Source organism: Lactuca serriola, chromosome 5 (genome assembly GCF_051521515.1).
Source record: "Lactuca serriola cultivar US96UC23 chromosome 5, Lser_US96UC23_V15, whole genome shotgun sequence".
NCBI lineage: Eukaryota > Viridiplantae > Streptophyta > Magnoliopsida > Asterales > Asteraceae > Lactuca > Lactuca serriola.
Window position 1 is genome coordinate 37,724,572 of NC_136412.1, and position 19,193 is coordinate 37,743,764.

The window sequence follows — 19,193 nt, forward strand, 5'->3', positions numbered from 1 at the left end:
CCTAATTCAGTTTATAATATGTTAGATCTAACTTTATTAGTCTTGGATTCAAAGCATGTACAATAGAGAAACCTAGATCCAAGCATTAGGGTTTGTATGAGCACATAGGATTGTTCTTATGCCAAAAACCCATCAGTGGTATCAGAGCCTTGATTGGTTTCAGTTGTATGTGATGCTTAACTGTTTTATTTACTGAAAAATCGATTTTTGGCCTCTGCCCGACCTGACTCGACGAGTCAGTGGATGAACTCGGCAAGTCTGTCCCTGACTCGGCGAGTCCAGGGGTCAGACAGAGGGAATATCGGGTTTTATTGCTGTTTTGCTGAAGGATTAATACCAAAAACGTATTTTGATGATAAAATCCGAATTTTATTATATTTGGGTGATTATCCTTCATAAAACAAAAGATAATTTCAAATCTTTTAAATAATAGTTTCTTTATATGATAAATATGGATTATTTAAATTTTTTGGTAATTATCTTATGAATAAAATGAGATTAGGTCAAATATAGATAATCACCAAATTAATTGTTTAATTTATGTTATTTGTTATTTGATCCCTTATGTTCTGAAAAGTTTCAAAACTTGCCCTCAAGTTTTGGAATTTAAATTTTTGATTAAAAAGTTTAATTTTGAAATATTTAAATTCTAAACCCTAATGTTTTGAAATGTTTCAAAACTTGTCCCCAAGTTTTTGGAATTTAAAAGTTAATTAAAAGTTTAATTTTGAAATGTTAAATTCTAAAACCCTAGTATTTTGAAAAGTTCAAATCACACCCTTATGGTTTTATTAATTAATTAAAAGTGATTTAATAAACCCATAAAGTTTTGGTTTACATTTAATTAAATTAAAAGTATAATTTACCAAATTAAACCACCTAGTATTTTAAAAGTGTAAATTACACCCTATACTATATATAACATTAAAAGTCTAATATTATATATGTATGAGTAATCAGTCAGTCTTACCGTTAGTAGACCTCATTCACGAAGTTGGTCTATAAGGGGTGTTTAAGGAAATTGCCTATAAAATGGCGATTGAATGGGTATCCACTCTTACCCACCACACTCTTGACTAGTGGAGGGTCGTTAGCCGAACGGGTAGGATAAGACAGAAACCTTCTATTATAAGTATAATGATGTACAAAGTAACTAAATGCTTTTTCAAATTCCCAAATCATAGTTACTTTAGGAAAAATGTGAAATTGTATGCTAATCCATAGAATTACACTTCGTACCCCTGTCAAACGTTAGTGGAGCGTGTGTGGTTAACCGACACACTAATTTGGGGATGACATTGGTAGCGAAGCGTGACTCGATGTTTGTCATAGATCAATGGAGCGTGTGTGGCTAACCGGCACATTGATTAGGTGATAGTAGCATTGGGTGCACCACGTGATTCGTATGGTTATTCACACCTTGTTTGTGATCCTCGGCATCCCAGTCACAAATAGTAGGGCATAATCGAGATTAAACGTGCCATTGAAAAGTTCAATGAATCTCAAAAGATCTAGGAATTTCAATTCATTTAAAACTTAAACTTCCTTTTCGTTTTTCATGGTAAAAATTGGTAAATAGTCATTTACCTACCTTCAAATATTATGCAACTAGATTACGGCATCCCTCTTCTAGGTTATAGAGTATTGTGTTGGATCCTAGCTTGATGTTTCATTTGGGTGTTGCATCAAGAATTCTAATCAACTTAACTTGAATTTTCTCCTGTTTTGTAGATGTCTGACTCTAACCGTGGTATTCCCGAATCCCAAGGAAAAGGTGTTCCTAATGAAAGTGAAAGCTTGATTCAAAGTGAGAGATCAATGTGGACTAGCTTGATTTCATTTCCTCCTCTTCCTCCCGTTGTTCTCCCTAACCCAGATGATCGAAGATTTGAAAAGTTCAAGATCACCGAATCCCTATTGGCAATGGAACATCAAGATGGTAAACCCGTGTGTGCTCACATCCTAGGGATGAAATCGCACATTGATAGGTTGATTATGTTGGGTGCGTCTATCTCAAATAAGTTGGTTGTGGACTGGATTCTTCAGTCACTCCCTGAATCATATGATGAGTTCGTAAAAGAGTATTATATGATGAAGCTTGACGCAACCCTCATTGACTTGACTTACATGCTTGTTGCTGCTGAATCAGAAATGATTTGGCGAAGTAATGGAGCATATTTGTCTGATAATTCAACCAACCATGCTTCCGTGGACAATCTAGGAGAATCCACCTGTTCCTGCTGCCAAGGAAAGGGGAAATGGATATGAAGTTGCCCGAAGGACCTGAAGAATCTGAGAGATGGGAGAGTCGATAAGTATGACTCTACTTCAGGTATAAAATCCACTATCTAACCCCATTTAAATTCCTATTCTTTATTCATAATGTGATAAGATTACATTTGCATGTTTTGCAGGATTAGAGAAAATAGAGGAAGTTTGATGGAAGAGCAAGATGAGTCTGATCACGAAGAAATGGATTTCGGTCGCATGAATTCGAAGATCATATTTTGAGCTTAGGAAGTTATGATAGATTTGTTAGGAGTATATGATTGCATAGTTTTTCATTTGAATTTTGCATTGTAAGGACATGTTTTCCGCTGTTTTTTATGAATAAATAAATTTTGGTTTTATCTTACTTATTTATCCTTGCAATGAAATATATGAAAAATTGATGTTTGTGTACTTCTATTATTAGCAAAATGGATTTGATTCTTAATTATGTTATTTGTGGAAATGTCAAAATTTTACCAAATAAGGAGAGTTTCTCATCGCCCATGTTTCAATTGGACAGAAACTTGGAATCATGCAATGTGTGTTGTATGATGAATGAAAAACTTTCACATTTGGGAAATTTAGACTAATTCTTTGGCAAAGTGTCAATTGAAGGACAAAGAGACCAAGTACACAAGGTTGTGCGTTGATCAAGTCCACCACAAGAGTGACAAAGATATTCGTCATGATTTACTAAAGTTTAGTAAATATGATTATACTTATAAGATTAAGTGTAATTCTAAGTTGATTGAAAGAGTTTCAATGAATAGTAGAACGAATAAAGAAGAATCAAGTGGGCAGAAAGATAAAAGTTTCTCCTTTCTAAGAAGAAGGGAGAGTACCTTTTATTGTGTTTTATGATAAGTCTTAAATATTAAGAATCATGTCTCAATAGATCCTCTAAGTGAGTCTTAGTGCAATTGCATGTCTAAGAAGAGGAATCAAGTATTGTGGAAATGGTTAAATCAATAAGTCAACCATACTTCGTTCTAATATCAAGTCTTAGAGTCAAGATTGTGACATTGAGTGAAAAGTTTTAAGTAGGTTTATAACACTCATCAAATGTGGAACTTGGAAAAGTTTTCTTATTCTTACACATTTGAAATTGGTAAGTTGTGTTGTCTTGGGTAAGACAAAGACCAACTAGGACCAATTATGTGAAGTGTTTTGTCTTGATAAATGCTTCACTAACTCTTGAATATTTGTTTATCAAGAAATGTTTCTTGATAAGAGAATCTTATATGTCAAGGAGTCAGTGGGAGTCTAAATGGTCTTGAAAGGTTTCAAGAACAAATCAAGAATAAACCTTATCAATCATCACTAGCACACGACTCGAGGTTTACAACCTATCGTGCTGACATTATTTTGTTTCTATGCCATTCCAATTGAGTTAATTGTGTATATGAGTTCTATGAAGTTCTCATTTGAATGCATACTAAAGCCTTAGTCGATGGAAAGTACATTGATATGTAAGGATAAGTTACTAAACTACTTGGAAGACATGGTGGGCACTTGTGTTACCATAGGGCAAGAAATCAAGATTAAGAAAGTTCAGTCCATATGAGTTTGGATTTGTCGCAAACCTTGGTTTTGGCAAATTCACATGGATAGGAACTCATACACCATAAAATCTAAGTGTCATAAGATTCCCTCCTTCATGAAAATGACTGTGAGGAAATGCTTTCACTAAGAGAGATTTTAAGAAGATAGCAATTGTGAAAATTGTATTCTCAAATTCGATTATGGTTACGACGTCCCTTTCCATAGTTCGAATTGTGAGATTTGGCAATTAGTTTGAACATTTGGAACTTAGTAACATAAGTTCTAAATTGTTTAAGCACACATATAAGCTATCTAAGCCAAAGGTGTATAAGTTTAAGAAGCTTAGATAAAGGCTTATCAAAGCATCTGGTATTAGAAATATGAATTTCAGAAATTCAATAGGCATTGTTTTCTGGAAGTTCATTTGTTTTCTGAATACATGTCAAAGCTAGTGGGAGCATAAATGTTATGCTTATATGATAATCATCATGATAGTAGGAGCATAAGTGTTATGCTTGTATGATTATTATGGCAAGTATTGCAAGTTAGCAATATTAATTATAGAAAAACAAAGATTCAATTTGCAAAGTTGCATGGGTTGAGAAGTTGTTTTGCTATAATTAAGGGAGAGAATATTATACTTCATTTCAAAAATCTAAAGCTTAGATTGAGAAATTTAACATTTTCAGTCAAAGGATACATTGTGTGTTCTTAAAATTCAATTATGATTATGGCATCCCTCTTCATAGTTCGAATTGTGAGAACATGACACATAAAATATTATGGCAAAAGATTGGTAAAGTATCATATCTTTATGTAAGACATTATGCATCGTGTCTCATACGCTTGGGGTATAGGATCGATTGCAAATGTTATAATATTTTTCCATTCTAAAATTTTCTAAATGTCTAGCACATTAAGAGGGAAAAAGGACTAGAATTGGTTTTGACTAAAATAATTAAACAACTATCAAAGGATGATCCAAAGTTCGCTGAGGATTGGTCGCTTGTGAGTAGTTGGAAGTATGGTGTTGGATGGACCATATCGACATTATTATGAATAGATAAGATTCTATTAAGAATGAGTTGTCATATGACAAATGTGGAAATGTTTCCATATTGGGAGTTGGAGATTGAGATTCTATGCCTAGATTAGAAACTTTTATGCAGGAAGGATGTTCAAATGAATGTACTTTGAATGTGAGACTTCACGTCTATGGAATTGTCTTTTAACAATGTCCGATAGAGTACTTCAAAATTTCATTAGCCAAGTCTTGGTGACTTTTGTGCTATGACTTTATGAAAGGATCATTGCATAAGATGTTAGAATCTAGCGTATTCTAGTAGTGGCAAGAACCTTGTGTTATTACACTAATGATAAGGATTGGGAATTGTGAAATGAGCATCATTGAAAAGGTTTTTCAATTGTTCTATTTCACAAAGCATGGACCATAGGAAAGAAAGTGTGCATGCTTAGAGCATGGGACAATTGTTGTAATTCAAGTAATGAGTCGATTATCCGAAACATTAAACGGAAATAATGAGTAATCAATATGGTGGATAAATAGAAGTGTTTTGTTTACTCTCACAAGTTTGGGGCCATATAGGATTAAGTATTATTGTTATGTTTCAGTTTGCATGTTTTGACTTCCAGAATAACTAGGTTATTCAAACATCCACAGTCGGTCATACATTGGGAGTAGGTATGAAGAAAGACTGTCGTGAATCTGTCTGTAGATTGTCTGAAGTGTTTAGACATGGCACAAGTTTGCTGCAGAGTTCATGAGTGATTTGATAAGATTAGAGTATTGGATTAAACCCACGCTCACTTGGATCACTTCATGGATTTATCACGAGTGATTAGTGAGACGATAATATTGTATATTCTTAAAACCGAGACGTGTGAGTTGTTATTTGTTGGTCGGTTACACATTGATAATAAGTAAACGCACCAGTAACTTGGTGTTATAAAACTTATTGTTGTGTGTGATTCGATCAGTAAATGAAAGCGAGCATTTAAGTCGAAGTTTATCCATTCCTTTTACCCAAAGTGGGATAAAAGCGATATATGTGGGCCTCTCGATGATTTAGTGATGACACCTAAGCGCTTGGCCAAGCCGAGACTAAGTTGATGTGTTCAATTGTAGTCTGTTATCAGTCGTCATAAATCGGAAGTCGGGAAACAGTACAGAGAGAATGATTGAAATTCATGTCTTTTGTCTATACGATATCTTGAGAATGGAGGAATATATAATCCCTTATCTAGAGGACACGCTATCTGATAAGATCAGAGTTGACAGCGGATTTTGAAAGCTACGATTGCTGATCAGCATCTGAAGTCATATGGAAAATAGTTATTAGACTTATCCAAGTGGGAGACTGTTGGATTAGTGTCTAAGTCCATAACTATTTTGGTATGTACTTGACCCGATTATGAGCATGGTCCTTTTGGGTTGCCTTCACCATAGCAATATGTAGGATGATTTAAGGAGAGAAAGGTTTAAATATGATTTATTAATATATTATGAGAATAATATATTAAAAGAGAAATCATATTGTTTAATTAATATTAGTCAAGAATTAATTGATAATTAATTTTGTGGCTAAAAGAGATTAATTAAATTTAGGGGACTGGACTGCAATTATTGGATAATTGAGTTATTGGGATAAGGAATACTAAAGGAACAAGGGGTGAACGAAATTATGATGGAAGCCCATCATATTTTCGTCCATGGCCTTATCCAGAAGGTTCCATGGGCTGCTTAGGGTTGAAGCTGTCCATTAGGGTTTTGACTGAAACCCTAGCAGCCCACACAAGTATATAAAGGACCCCTTAGGCTCCAAAAAAGGTGGACAACTGATTCTCTAGGGTTTCCAGCCATTTTGGTGCCTCCCCTCTCTTCTCCTCTTCATCCAAGTTGCATAAGGTGTTTGTGACTCCATTAGAGGTGTAGCACTTGAGGCACTAAGCTTTTGAAGCCAATCCAAGCAAGGAATTGATTGTTATTACTATATAACAATTAAAGGTAATTCTATAAACCCTAATTCAGTTTATAATATGTTAGATCTAAGTTTATTAATCTTGGATTCAAAGCATGTACAATAGAGAAACCTAGATCCAAACATTAGGGTTTGTATGAGCACATAGGATTGTTCTTATGCCAAAAACCCATCAAGAACTTCATTGGAGACATTGGAGTTGTACCAGCTATAAAGGAGCCAATGGAAAATTTCTGTGATAGTGAAAGTGCAGTTGCCTTAGCCAAAGAACCAAGGGATCACGGGAGATCCAGACACATCGACAGAAAATACCATTTCATCAGACATCGAATAGAAAAAGGACTTCTCGTGGCAAAGAGGGTATCATCAGATGAGAACCCAGCAGATCCCCTCACGAAGGGAGTGAGTCGGGTTAAGCATCTCCAACATGCTCGGAGCATAGGGCTGAAGGATGATATTAGTTTTAGTAGTTAGATAATTTTGAAATTTGTAAAGTGTAATTGACCTTTGATGATGAATAAAAGTTGTGTTTATTTATGAGTAAAGTGTTGCTATCTTTTTTCAATCGTTTACTATATTTCTTTTGCATGTTTTGAATTCCAGAATAATTATGTTTGGTATATCATATTATTCGAATCTCCACAGTCGGTCATATGTTGGAAGTTTGTATGAATCAAGACTGTCATGAGATGGTTGCAAAGGTCTAAGTTGTTGGACATAGCTACAACACTCATGAGTGCTCATAAGTTCTGAGCATTGGACTCAACCCACGCTCACTGGTATCACTTCATGGAATTTATCTCGAGTGATCGTGAGATGGTAATATCATATAAGTCTTCAAACCTAGAGATATGACTTGTTGCCTATGAGTGGGTTATGCATTGATAGTACGAAACCGCATTGGTAACTCGATGTTATAAAACGTACTATTGTGTGTGATTAAACAAATAGTAGAATAAGCATATGAGTTGAAGTTTATCTGTTCCTTCTTGGATTAGAAGCGATATCTGGGCCCCTCGATGATTTTGTTTTGACCTATGTACCGGGCCCGGTTAGAACCAAATTGATGTGTTCAATTTAGTTATATGTCAAACAAATCGGAAATCAGGAAACAAACTGTAGGAAAATAAGTAAGACATTGTTCCATGTATTTGTCCGGCTGATATCTAGAACAGAGGATTATATGATCACTTATCTTAAATGGCGCATCATCATCTTCTCAGTTCTGAGAGACCTTGAAAGAGCTACGATTGTTGATCGGTTCCTGAAGTCATACTTACAGATATAGTTATTAGACTTATCCAAGTGGGAGACTGTTGGATAAGGTGTCTAAGTCCATAATTATATTTGGTATGTACTTGATCCGACCCGACATGGTCCATTTGGGTTGCATGACATCATGCATTTGGATAGACTAAAAGAGAGAAATAACACTTGTGGTTTATTAATATATTATAAGTTCTAATATATTAATAGTATTATTTAATTAGTGTTGATCAAGAATTAATTTGGAATTAATTAAGTGATCAAAAGACGATTAATTAAATATATGGGTTGATTATGTAAATCATCCATAACTTGTATAGTGGGATAAAAGGCTCCATGGATTATCAAGTTGGGTTAAACCCATAGGATGCTCCATGGGAGTTACAAACCCATGGGTCATGGAAATGAAGAGTCATGTCACATTAGGGTTTACATGGTGTAACGCTAGATGTGACACACTATATAAAGGACATCATACTCACCAAAATCGGCTACACTAAGTACAAGAGAGGGCTAGGCCAATTTTACAAGTGTTACATATTCTCTCAAGGTTTTTCCAAAGCGTTTGGTGTTGTGTGAAGCATTTGAGGCACCACACTTGGGGTGCTAGGCTCTCAAGGTTTTCAAGGAATCAAATAAACTACAAGGTATGTAATTCTAGCTAACTTTTAGATTAAAAGTTCCCCATGTATGCTAGATAGGATTAAGAACCTTGGAAATCATATTTTGCATGTATTTTAGACAAACATAGATCCAAGGTTTCCTAGGGTTGCATGTACACTTAGGAGTTTTAGAATGCTCAAAACCCATCAACTATATCTAATGGGTCCAAGACACCAATGCCGGTCCTTGTCAGATTTGTATCTGGGATTATTGTATGATATGCTTATTGGTTTACACCCGGGTAGTTAGGATGGTGATATGCTTAATGGCCTGGTTAGGTCTGTACCCTGGTAATAGGATGTTGCTATGATTAGTGATCTGTTAGATCGTCTTGACTGTTATATATGCTAGTGTATGATATGTATGTGTACATGTTTATTGATTGGGGCTTGGGTTGAGGTGGTCTTGCTTTGTGCTGAAGGCCAACATACCTAGGGCGGTCCGGATAAATTGAAGGCCTTGCAAAGGGGTTCAGTTAGGCCGAAGGCCCAACGAGCGGTCCGGATAGGCTGTAGGCCCTGCGAGGCGGTCCAGACATGTTGAAGGCCATGAAAAGCGGTCCAGATAGGATGAAGGCCTGCGAGGCGGTCCAGACATGTCAAAGGCCATGAAAAATATTTTTTTCTAAAACACATAATTAAAAACAAAGCAACATAATAAATTAAAATGATAATTATAATACTAATAATAATAATAATAATAATAATAATAATAAAACGAAAGACAACAAAAAACAAAAGACAAAAAAAAAAAATCAAATTAAAATAGGTTATTTAAATCAAATCAAAAAAATATAAAATAAATTTGATTTATATTAAATCAAGAAGCAACTTCCTTAACATAATAATAATAATAATAATAATAACTAGAAAGGTTACCCCCGCTACGCGGGGGCCAAAAGCTTTCAATGTTGTTTCCGAATCGATAAATATGACAGTCGTAGATAGTGCAAGGATGAAAACCCTGAGCTTTGCCCCAGACCGTTTTTTTTTTCATGTTTTTATGAAAAAATGTAAAAGTTTTGACCGTAAGGACCAGAAGTGTCAAAATGACTAAAAAATCAAAAAGGTAGGATTTAACAACTTTTTAGAAAAATGATCAAAGTTGTCAAACCATTAAAGTTTTGTGGCCAAAAGTATCAAAATGGCTAAGATAAAGCTGCCAAAAAACATCTAAATTTACTATTCCTAAATTTGAAGCCCAATAATAATATAGGGACCAATTATGCCAAAAAAATAACAAGTTTACTATTCCTAACATTCATTTCTTATATATATATATATATATATATATATATATATATATATATATATATATATATATATATATATATATATATATATATAAAATAATAATAATAATAATAATAATAATAATAATAATAATAATAATAATAATAATAATAATAAAACAAAAACAATAAAAATCAAAATGAATTTATTTAAATACAATCAGATTTGAATTAAATCAAATTGAGATATGTAAAACGATATTTTTTTTGAGAAATTAAATTGTCTCCTACCTTTTATACCTATAAATATTCCTACCTATTAAAATTATGACATGTGTCAGCATTCCATATTTACTTGGAGCATTGGGTGTAGGCAACAAAATGCAACACCAAGTTGTGTCACCTCACATGTCACATAAGCAAATGGTGTTATAACACCAAGTGGGGAAATTATTTGCTTGTTATAACACTAACTTTTTGAGAATAAACATGTTTTATTATTGATTTTTTTTTTTCGAATTTGTTTTTTTTTCTTTTTCCTTTTTATGTTTTTTTAATCACTAAAATGAATATATTTTTATAAAACATAAAATTTTAAAAACAAAAAAAGGCATAATATTTAAAATCTAAAATTACGATTACAATTAAAAAATAAGATAATTTTAAACAAAAATTCATAACTAAAATATCATTCAAATTACTCCTAAAACCACACAACAATACTACTAATCCTTACGCAAATATTTATGCCTAATTTGATCCTTCATCGCTTGTAGAACCGCTAGATCTTCCGGCCCCAAACCCTCATCGCTAGTCCGAAGAATCGACAACTGGTTTATCATTAGTTTCCCCTCTTTTTGCTCCTGCATCTCCTGCGCATTCCTTTCAAGGAAGTCCAAGTGTCGTTCTTTCAACTCATTTTTATGTCTTTGTATCTTATTGTGCTCATCGAATTACGCTTTGATATCCGCTGCATCTTTCGCTCTCCCCTCAACCTCCTCTACATGCCTTGTAGCTCGCCTCGATTTGTCATTCCCGACAGATCATCGTGGTGGTGAGATCTCCTTGATATCATCCGGGATGTCATCGGTGTCAGCATTTAGGTCGATGTGAGTGTGTGCGTACGACACGTCAAACGAGATCGAGTTTCGCGAACTTTTGGAATGAAGCTTCGATGATGGAGGATTTTGAGTCCACCTTGGATCTGGTCGCAATAACTCCCAACATTTCTCAAACTCGAATACATGCCTCATTTCGACCCGATATTGTTCTTTTGCAGATTTGAACAAATCGAAGTCGTTTGTTCCGCTTTGTTGTTGCGCTTAAATCCGGTTGTAAATGTCGTTGAATTTTGTGCACCGCTTACTTATCATACTCCATTTGCTACTTAGCATGTCGTTGTTGCGATATAGTTGTTTCTTCATCAAAGTGTGAAAACTTTCGAGCCCCCCCCCCCCCCCCCCCCCTAATAAGCACATTTCTTCATACCGTTCCCCTAATTGTCGTCTTTTGAAGTAGTACACCATGCCGCCGTCAACGCCTACTCCTCCTCTGGCGTCCACCATTGTGGAACTTCCCCACTTTCCGGTTCAACTGGGATCGTTTTTTCTTTCCTTTTTCCTTCAACCGTTTGTTGTGTTGGAGGTGGTGGTTGTGTTGTTGGCATTGAAGCGAAAGTCGTAAAAAGATTTTGTTGTAAATTTGGGTTTTGCCCAAAAAGGTTTTTTTGAACGTACGGTGAGCTAGGAAATCGTATAGGTGGCGAAGCGGGATTAAAAGCGACTCCTTGGTACGAGATTTGTGGTGATGCTTGAGACGATAAAAAGTTGAAATAACTTTCGTAACCCGCAAATTCGATAGGCGAAATTTGGTTTGGTTGTGTGTTTGAGTTTGATGATTGAGGGGTGTTGGGTTTTGATCTTTTTTTTGGTTGAGAGAGTTTATAAAATATAGAAAGAAATGAGTGAAAGATGTGAAAATTTTGGTTAAATTGAGGTAGTATTTATATAAAAGGTAATTTTTTTTAATTGTTTTGACTGTTGACAGCAACTAGAAAAGAAGGGTAACGTTCAGATTTTTACTCATTGGTGTAGGTTGTAATGACAACTAGATGTCCCCTCGACGAGAAACAACGGGATAAGGGGGTTGTGTACAACGAGATGCAACGCCGTTTATGACATCCATCTCAGTCACAACGAGCACAAGATGTGCCCACACCATATCCTTTTAGCCATCTCATTAAAAGTATATTAAAAATATATCAAATAAAATAAAATTAAATGGTGGAATAATGATCCTAATGAGCTGAAATATTTGTAGAGATAGGAATTAATTTAATATTTTTTTGTCCATTTTTATTCTTTTCCCTCCTTGTTGAACTCGGGTGAACTCCTAAGTCTTAAACTATGATGATGTATGATGTTACATGTCACATGTATGTATGCAGAGAGAGGTACTTCGTCAGGTATACAGATCCACTTACTAACTCAAACTCTCCGCTCCTCCATTTTCAATAACAACAACAACATAACCGAATCTTTCTCTTCGCATCATTCCCCGATCAAAACCAACCAAATGAGCCCTAATTTTTCTTCTTCTTCTTCTTCTTCTTCTTCTTCTTCTTCATCTTCTTCTTCGTCTTCCCTTCATCTTCCATCTCTTCACAAATGTAATTAATTTTCAGGTACTTGCTGTTTTTCTTGTAATCCTTCTATGTGTCGGTATCTTTTAGTTTCTTTTTTCTACGCCAGTAACATACTTTCCTTGTTCCTTCGATGTTTCTAGTTTGTTACTACGTCAAAGGTCGAACCTTTTTTTAGTTTTATATGATTAGGGCTCAAATTTGGAATTGGTTCCTTTGTTGATTATTGATTGCGAAAGGCTAATTGTATTTATATGCGATTTTTTTGACAGTTTGTGAAGTCGATGCTGTTTGTGAAACAGAAAATTGTGACAGGGAGGGTTTGACTAATTGACTTTGTTGAATGTTATTTATATGGAAACCTTTAACACATCAGAAACCCTAATCGAGGGTTTAGTGTCATCTAAACAAGATGGAAATGTGAATCTAATGGAGGAAACGGCTAAGTCGTTTGATATGGGGGAAGAGAAGCGTGATGAACCTGTGTCAACATCAGTTGCAGAAAATGGTAGCGGGGTTGATTTAAGTAGCCATGCAGATGTTCCTATGAAAGGTATTTCCCTTTTTGTGGAATTAACTGGCGATATTTCACATCATTTGGAAGAACATCGATCATCAAAGAGAAATCAAGGTGAGGTTACTGCTGCTTACAAACAATGTGGGGTCAGTGTGGGTGATTTAGTGTGGGCAATGATCAAGAAACAATCATGGTGGCCTGGAATTGTTTGTGAAGCTTCTAGTGTACAGATAAGGGAGAATGGACTTCTGATAAGATGTTTTGGCAATGGAAATTACATTTGGTGTCGACCTAATGAACTCAAGCCATTCATTGAGCACTTTCAACGGTTTTCAAACCAAAGAAACTCCAAAAACTTCTTTTGTGCCATAGATAAGGCTCTAGCTGAGGTTGGTCAACGTGTAAAGACAGAGTTCACTTGCTCTTGTTTCTCTAATGTGGTGATGAAAAGAAGGGGTAATGTTGATGATCTTTCATTGACTCGATTTGAGCCTGTAAAGTTTCTTGAATATATAGAAGATCTTTCAAGAAATGTTTGTATGCCTAATAAGGTTGATTTTTCCATCAATATGAATTTCTTGTCTGCTTTTAATCATTCATTAGGGCATTGCCAAATCCCAGTTCATCAACTTAAGCCTTCTTGGAGTCCATCAAAAATAAAAACCGAGGACGAAAATGGATTTTTAATAATGGAAGATGATACGGAGGGTAGTGGTGGAAAATCCGAAAAAGGATATGAAACAAGAGAAAGAAGGAAGAGTAGGTTTTTGTCATATCCGGGAGAACAAAGAAAGGAAGAATTGAAGGATGATGATAATGGAGGAATGGAATTGAATAAAACTAATGAATTGCCATCGAAGAAGAAGCCAAGAAAGAAGTATACCAAAAAGCTTGTCATGAAGGAAGATCCATTACCAGTAAATATATGTCCATCTGATGTGCTCTCTGTGCTTCAATCTGCAGCTCAAGATTGTGGTTTTCCAAGTGAAAGTGACAAATTTGATTCTGTTAAACGTTTTGTAGCTGGATTTAGGAAATGGGTATTCAGTGATTCCACAAATGGAATCACCACCGGAATAAAAACTCCGGAATCAGAGAAACCCAAGAAAGTGAGAAAGAAGAAGAAACAATCCGGTTCACTGATTCTAGATTTCCAGAATGCTAATCCTGTTCTTGTACCTCAATCAATGGCAAATCAAGGGCTTCAAAATAATACCATCTATAATTTTAAAGATCCACAAATGACCAAACCACCCCTTCGTAAACTCTTGCCCAAAAGGAGTTTGAACAATATGGACAACAATACCCCTATCCAAGCCTGGAATAGTAATCCCACTCCCTTGCCCAATGTGAATGGACACATGAACATGAACATGAATACGAACATGAACATGAATCCATATGTGTTTCCTTCAATGGAAGAATCAAACCAAGCCATGTATGGATTTGGGTCAACTCAACCATGGTTAATTAACCATGGTCAACCACAGGTGAGTAAGGTTAACCATGAGCCAAAAAAGAGAGGGCGAAAGAGGAAACATGTGGAGTTTCAAGCGAACGATGGTTTGATTGTGACACCAGATCTGACCAAAAATGGTTGTGAGAAGAAAAAGGGTAAAAGAGGAAAGAAAAAAGAAGAAACTGGAGTCCCATGTATAGATTTAAGTTACAACAAAGTGAATCAAGAAAACACACAAGTCACAGGTACTGCTTTCCTCTTAAAATTTTCATCAAACTACCCTTTACCCTCCACCCAAGTTTTAAATTTGGTATTTTCTAAATACGGGGAATTAAACGAATCCGAAACGTTCATATCCACTGAAAATCTAAGTGGTCAAGTTGTGTTTTCTGATTCTTCTAGTGCTGGAGGGGCATTTTGGGGATTACAAAATGACCAACCTTTCGGACCTGCCCTTATTAATTACCGAATTCAGCATCTCAATAACACCGACCCTATCGAATTCAAGACTCCTATTAAGAGCCCTGTGTTATCACAAGGGGGGCAAGAAGTGAAATTCGATACGCCAGGTGTCATCAGTCCATACATGATCCCGGATTTAAACGGATATGCAAATGAAACCAAAACTAAAAAAATGGAAGAAATTCGGTTGCCTTCAATGGATTTAAGTTATGGGAATGAAGCTTCTTCGGGTACAGCTCTTTTGTTAAAATTCTCGCCACATCACCCGTTACCCTCCCAACAAGATTTGAATTTGGTGTTTTGTAAATACGGGTTGAACGGGTCTGAGACGCGGGTCATGGGTCAAGATCTGACGGGTCAAGTTGTGTTTGTGAACCCGTTGGTTGTTGGAGAGGCAGTTCAAAAATTGGAAAAGGAAAGACCATTTGGGGAGTCCCTTGTAAGTTATAGGGTTCAGCATTTGTATAGTGTTAAACCCGCGATTCCTTTAGGGATTAAAAAACCGATTCATGTTCAACAAGAGGGTGGCAATGGTAATGGTAATAATGGTAGTAATGGTAATAATGGTAATGATCTTGGGGTTATAAGAAAGAATCTTGAAATGATGAGGGTAATGTTGGAAAAAGCTGGGGGTGGGTTGTCGCCTGAGATGAGAGGGAAACTTGAGAGTGAGATTCGAGGGTTGATGAATAAAATTAAAGTGAGTGGGATGGATGGGTGTTCTTCCTCTTCTCTATGATTGGTGGCTTTGAATTTGATTAGGGTTTTTGGAATGAATGCTCTCTTTGTAATTTAACCAATAACCTCCTTTTTTATTTTGGATTGCATTGAGAGAGGATGATAGAGAGAGTGTTTTGAAAGATTATGTTTTGGATAGTAGTGGTTGGTTCATCATGAATTTTTAACTCTTATTGGTTCTGAAAATGGTTTTTGTTTCTAGGAATTCTTGGTGTGCCTTTGAGTGTTAAGTTTTGGAACTGAATATATATATATATATATATATATATATATATATATATATATATATATATATATATATATATATATATATATATATATATATATATATATATATATATATATATATAACATGATGAATCATATCTAAATATTTTTTTTATATGATATAGAAGTGTTGAAGTACCTCTGGGTGGGTTGAACAATGAACGTCACGTAACAAAATTTAATTAATTATATTAATAAATTACCAAATACTTCAAGAATACAAGTTCTCCAACCAACAATTAAAAAGATTACAAACATATGTAACATAAATGATACATTTCAGATCCGTTTTGACTTTTCATATGATATACCCAAATGGTATAAAAACTTCTATTCTTTTATACAAGTTCTATTATTATAAAAACAAAGTTTAAGACTTAATAAAATATGATGGAATTAATTCAAATACTAGATAATTAAAAGTCAAAATCATTATTTGTTTCTCTCAAGCATTGAAAACACACTGATATTTATCATAGTAATTACTTTATACATAAGTGCAAAAGTAAAACCAGTGTTAGAAAACATGAAAAGCCCTAAGTGTGAACATGTGCAAAACATATGACATTAAGAACAAATATTAGAAGAAATTAATCAAGAACTTAGGAACTTTTACACATAACATATTGCATAGTTCATAAATCCAGAAGATAAGAAAAGGGGAAAAGTTACAAATATTATTAAAGGACAAATCTTGTTTTCATGTAAATCCTACATCCAACTTTTTAACCAAAACCAAATCTAGCAAACAATCTTTTGATCAAAGTACTTCACTCAAAAATCTTCCTACAATCAAGAAACCCTAAAGTAAAAGAAACATCACTCCATAACAGCAACACCTCCAACAGCTTTAATCTTCTCTATGATCTCATTCGCCTCTTCTTTAGTAACACCTTGTTTAATCACAACAGGAACTTTTTCAACCATATCTTTAGCTTCTTTCAATCCAAGACTTGTAAAAGCACGAACCTCTTTAATCACCTTAATTTTAGAAGCTGCATCAAATTTCTCCAACTTTATATCAAATGCTGTTTTCTCAACTTTCTCTTCAACCTTACCTGCCCCACCTCCTGCCCCACCTCGGGAACCCAAATCCACCCCTTCAACTGAAATCGACTGCATTTTAGGATGCCTTAGTCTCTCTCTAAGTGTAGGACCTATTTGCATACGCTCTTCAGGGGGTAGGGCTGCAATTTTTTCAGCAAGTTGGATGATTTTGTCAGAAGGTGGAGGTCTAGGGCCATATGGGTCATATGATGCAGGTAGTTTGTACCTTTTGGGTTTGGATTTAGGGTCTGCAGGGATAAAATCGGGTTGAAAAGAACGGATTTGTAAAGGCCCTATAAGGCGCATGCGAATTGACCTAAGAAGTGCTAAAGATTTCATGGTTTTGGTTGTTTTCAGTAGGAAAGAAGACTCATAGATATGACACTTGTTTAGACCTTCTTACACCTGGAAAAAGAGGGGCAGGCTTCAGATATTATCAACATTTCAAGATAATTGGAAGTAATCATTGGTGAGATAATAATAAGTTCACAGTTTTGTGTAAAAGTTTAGAAATTCATATTTTGCACACAACCATTCATTTAAACTGTTTTTTTTCCAGGTATATTTCTGGGTGTTCCATATTTTAAAAACTGACCAAAATCGATTTGGAAACAAACGAGGCATTACATCGAACACCTGGAATGCATATGAAATGGTGCCATAAAGCACAAAGAATCAGCTCCGTATTTCCAAATTCGTAATTACATATTCATGGATACACACATACAAAGATAAAGATATCGAAAACCAGAAACTTGATAAGCAATCAAATTGACGCATCATACTAAAAGAGGGCGGAAAGCGAATGAGAGAAAAGGAAAAAAGAAGTGAAACACTAACAAATGTAACCCGGGACTGAATCGTTTGACGAACCGTGATTAGAAGAACCGTGAGGCTGCAGAATCGAAGACAGTCCACCGATTTGAAGCTTGAAGGAATCGCCGCCTATGAAATAAAAATGAGCGATCAAACCTTCTTGGAAAAACAATGTATCTGGCTCTTAATTGAACTTTTGGCCCTTGTAGTTTTACTTGATGACACTTCAAGCCCTTCAAGTTTCAACGACAGATAAAATATCAATAATAATTGGCGAATGGTTTGTGACTTGTGATGACCAACGGCCGTTGCCCAGTAAACTAATAGGAATATGCAACAAAAGTACGTTGGGCCATACATTGCAAAACCCAATACTATATTGTAGAGTGTGTGGCCAATTGTTTATTAATGTTAATGTCATGAGTCATGACAATTAATAATTTGTAATTTGCTTTTTTCAGTTAATTAATTTTTATTTGTATTTAATAGAACACTAATTTTTATTTTGTTCGTATTACATTGTTAAAAAATTTAACTGAAAAATGTATTATATAAAACGTTATAGTGGACGCAATGTTAGCGCAAAATATAATTAAATAAATAAATTTTGTCATATGAAATATCATGTCGTCCACAAATTTACCCGGTTACCTCAATTATGGAATAAGAACCTAAAAAAAGTTTAGTAACATATTTATATACATACTAATTTAAAAGTCCTTGATGAACAGGACTTGCTTCCTATTGGTTGATTTTTTTTTATTTTGCTTTGGGAAATATGCGAAAAAGTCCTAATATTTTAGGTCAGTTTACGATTTAGTCTCATTTATATACATACTAATTTAAAAGTACTTGATGAACAGGACTTGCTTCATATTGGTTGATTTTTTTTTATTTTGCTTTGGGAAATATGCGAAAAAGTCCCAATATTTTAGGCCAGTTTACGATTTAGTCCCAAATTAAATTTTGTTTACAAAAAATGACAGATTACCGGCTAAAACTTCGGATTAACCCTTCGTGGCCGGTTTCACAGATTTAGCCGGTATCTCATCTTTTTTCGTTAATTAATCCAAATTTTGGGGCTTTTTCATTAATTAATCAAAATTTTAGGGCTTTTTCATTATTTATTACCAATAAACCAAAATATTTGGACTTTTCTGAAGATTACCTTTAAACTAATATATATTATATGATCTAATTTAATATGTACTATTCCATGTCTTCTTTCTTATGCTCTTGTAGGCTCACCGTGTGTTTTTATCGGTGTCGTCAAA

The 19,193-nt window shown here is 34.8% G+C and overlaps 2 protein-coding genes across 3 annotated transcripts; one reads left to right on the forward strand and one right to left on the reverse strand.

Annotated features, from left to right (window-relative positions):
- Positions 1-12,417: 12,417 nt before the first annotated feature.
- On the forward strand, positions 12,418-15,994 carry LOC145052327 (Serine/Threonine-kinase ATM). Its single transcript, XM_079000132.1, has 2 exons — positions 12,418-12,655; positions 12,886-15,994. The coding sequence occupies exon 2, from the start codon at positions 12,968-12,970 to the stop codon at positions 15,788-15,790; it is 2,823 nt and encodes a 940-aa protein (XP_078856258.1). The 5' UTR covers positions 12,418-12,655; positions 12,886-12,967; the 3' UTR covers positions 15,791-15,994.
- Positions 15,995-16,707: 713 nt separating this feature from the next.
- Positions 16,708-18,132, reverse strand: LOC145052328 (Ribosomal protein L12/ ATP-dependent Clp protease adaptor protein ClpS family protein). Of its 2 annotated transcripts, none has more exons than XM_079000133.1 (2): positions 17,977-18,132; positions 16,708-17,508 (listed from the first exon to the last, which is right to left on the reverse strand). In XM_079000133.1, the coding sequence occupies exon 2, from the start codon at positions 17,440-17,442 to the stop codon at positions 16,876-16,878; it is 567 nt and encodes a 188-aa protein (XP_078856259.1). In that variant the 5' UTR covers positions 17,443-17,508; positions 17,977-18,132; the 3' UTR covers positions 16,708-16,875. The 2 variants fall into 2 exon arrangements, with proteins under 2 accessions (XP_078856259.1, XP_078856260.1); XM_079000134.1 differs by having other exon boundaries at positions 17,944-18,094.
- Positions 18,133-19,193: the final 1,061 nt, after the last annotated feature.

Bases quoted from the DNA above. Each gene is read 5' to 3' on its own strand.
- LOC145052327 (XM_079000132.1), top strand. From the start codon at position 12,968: ATGGAAACCTTTAACACATCAGAAACCCTAATCGAGGGTTTAGTGTCA.
- LOC145052328 (XM_079000133.1), bottom strand. From the start codon at position 17,442: ATGAAATCTTTAGCACTTCTTAGGTCAATTCGCATGCGCCTTATAGGG.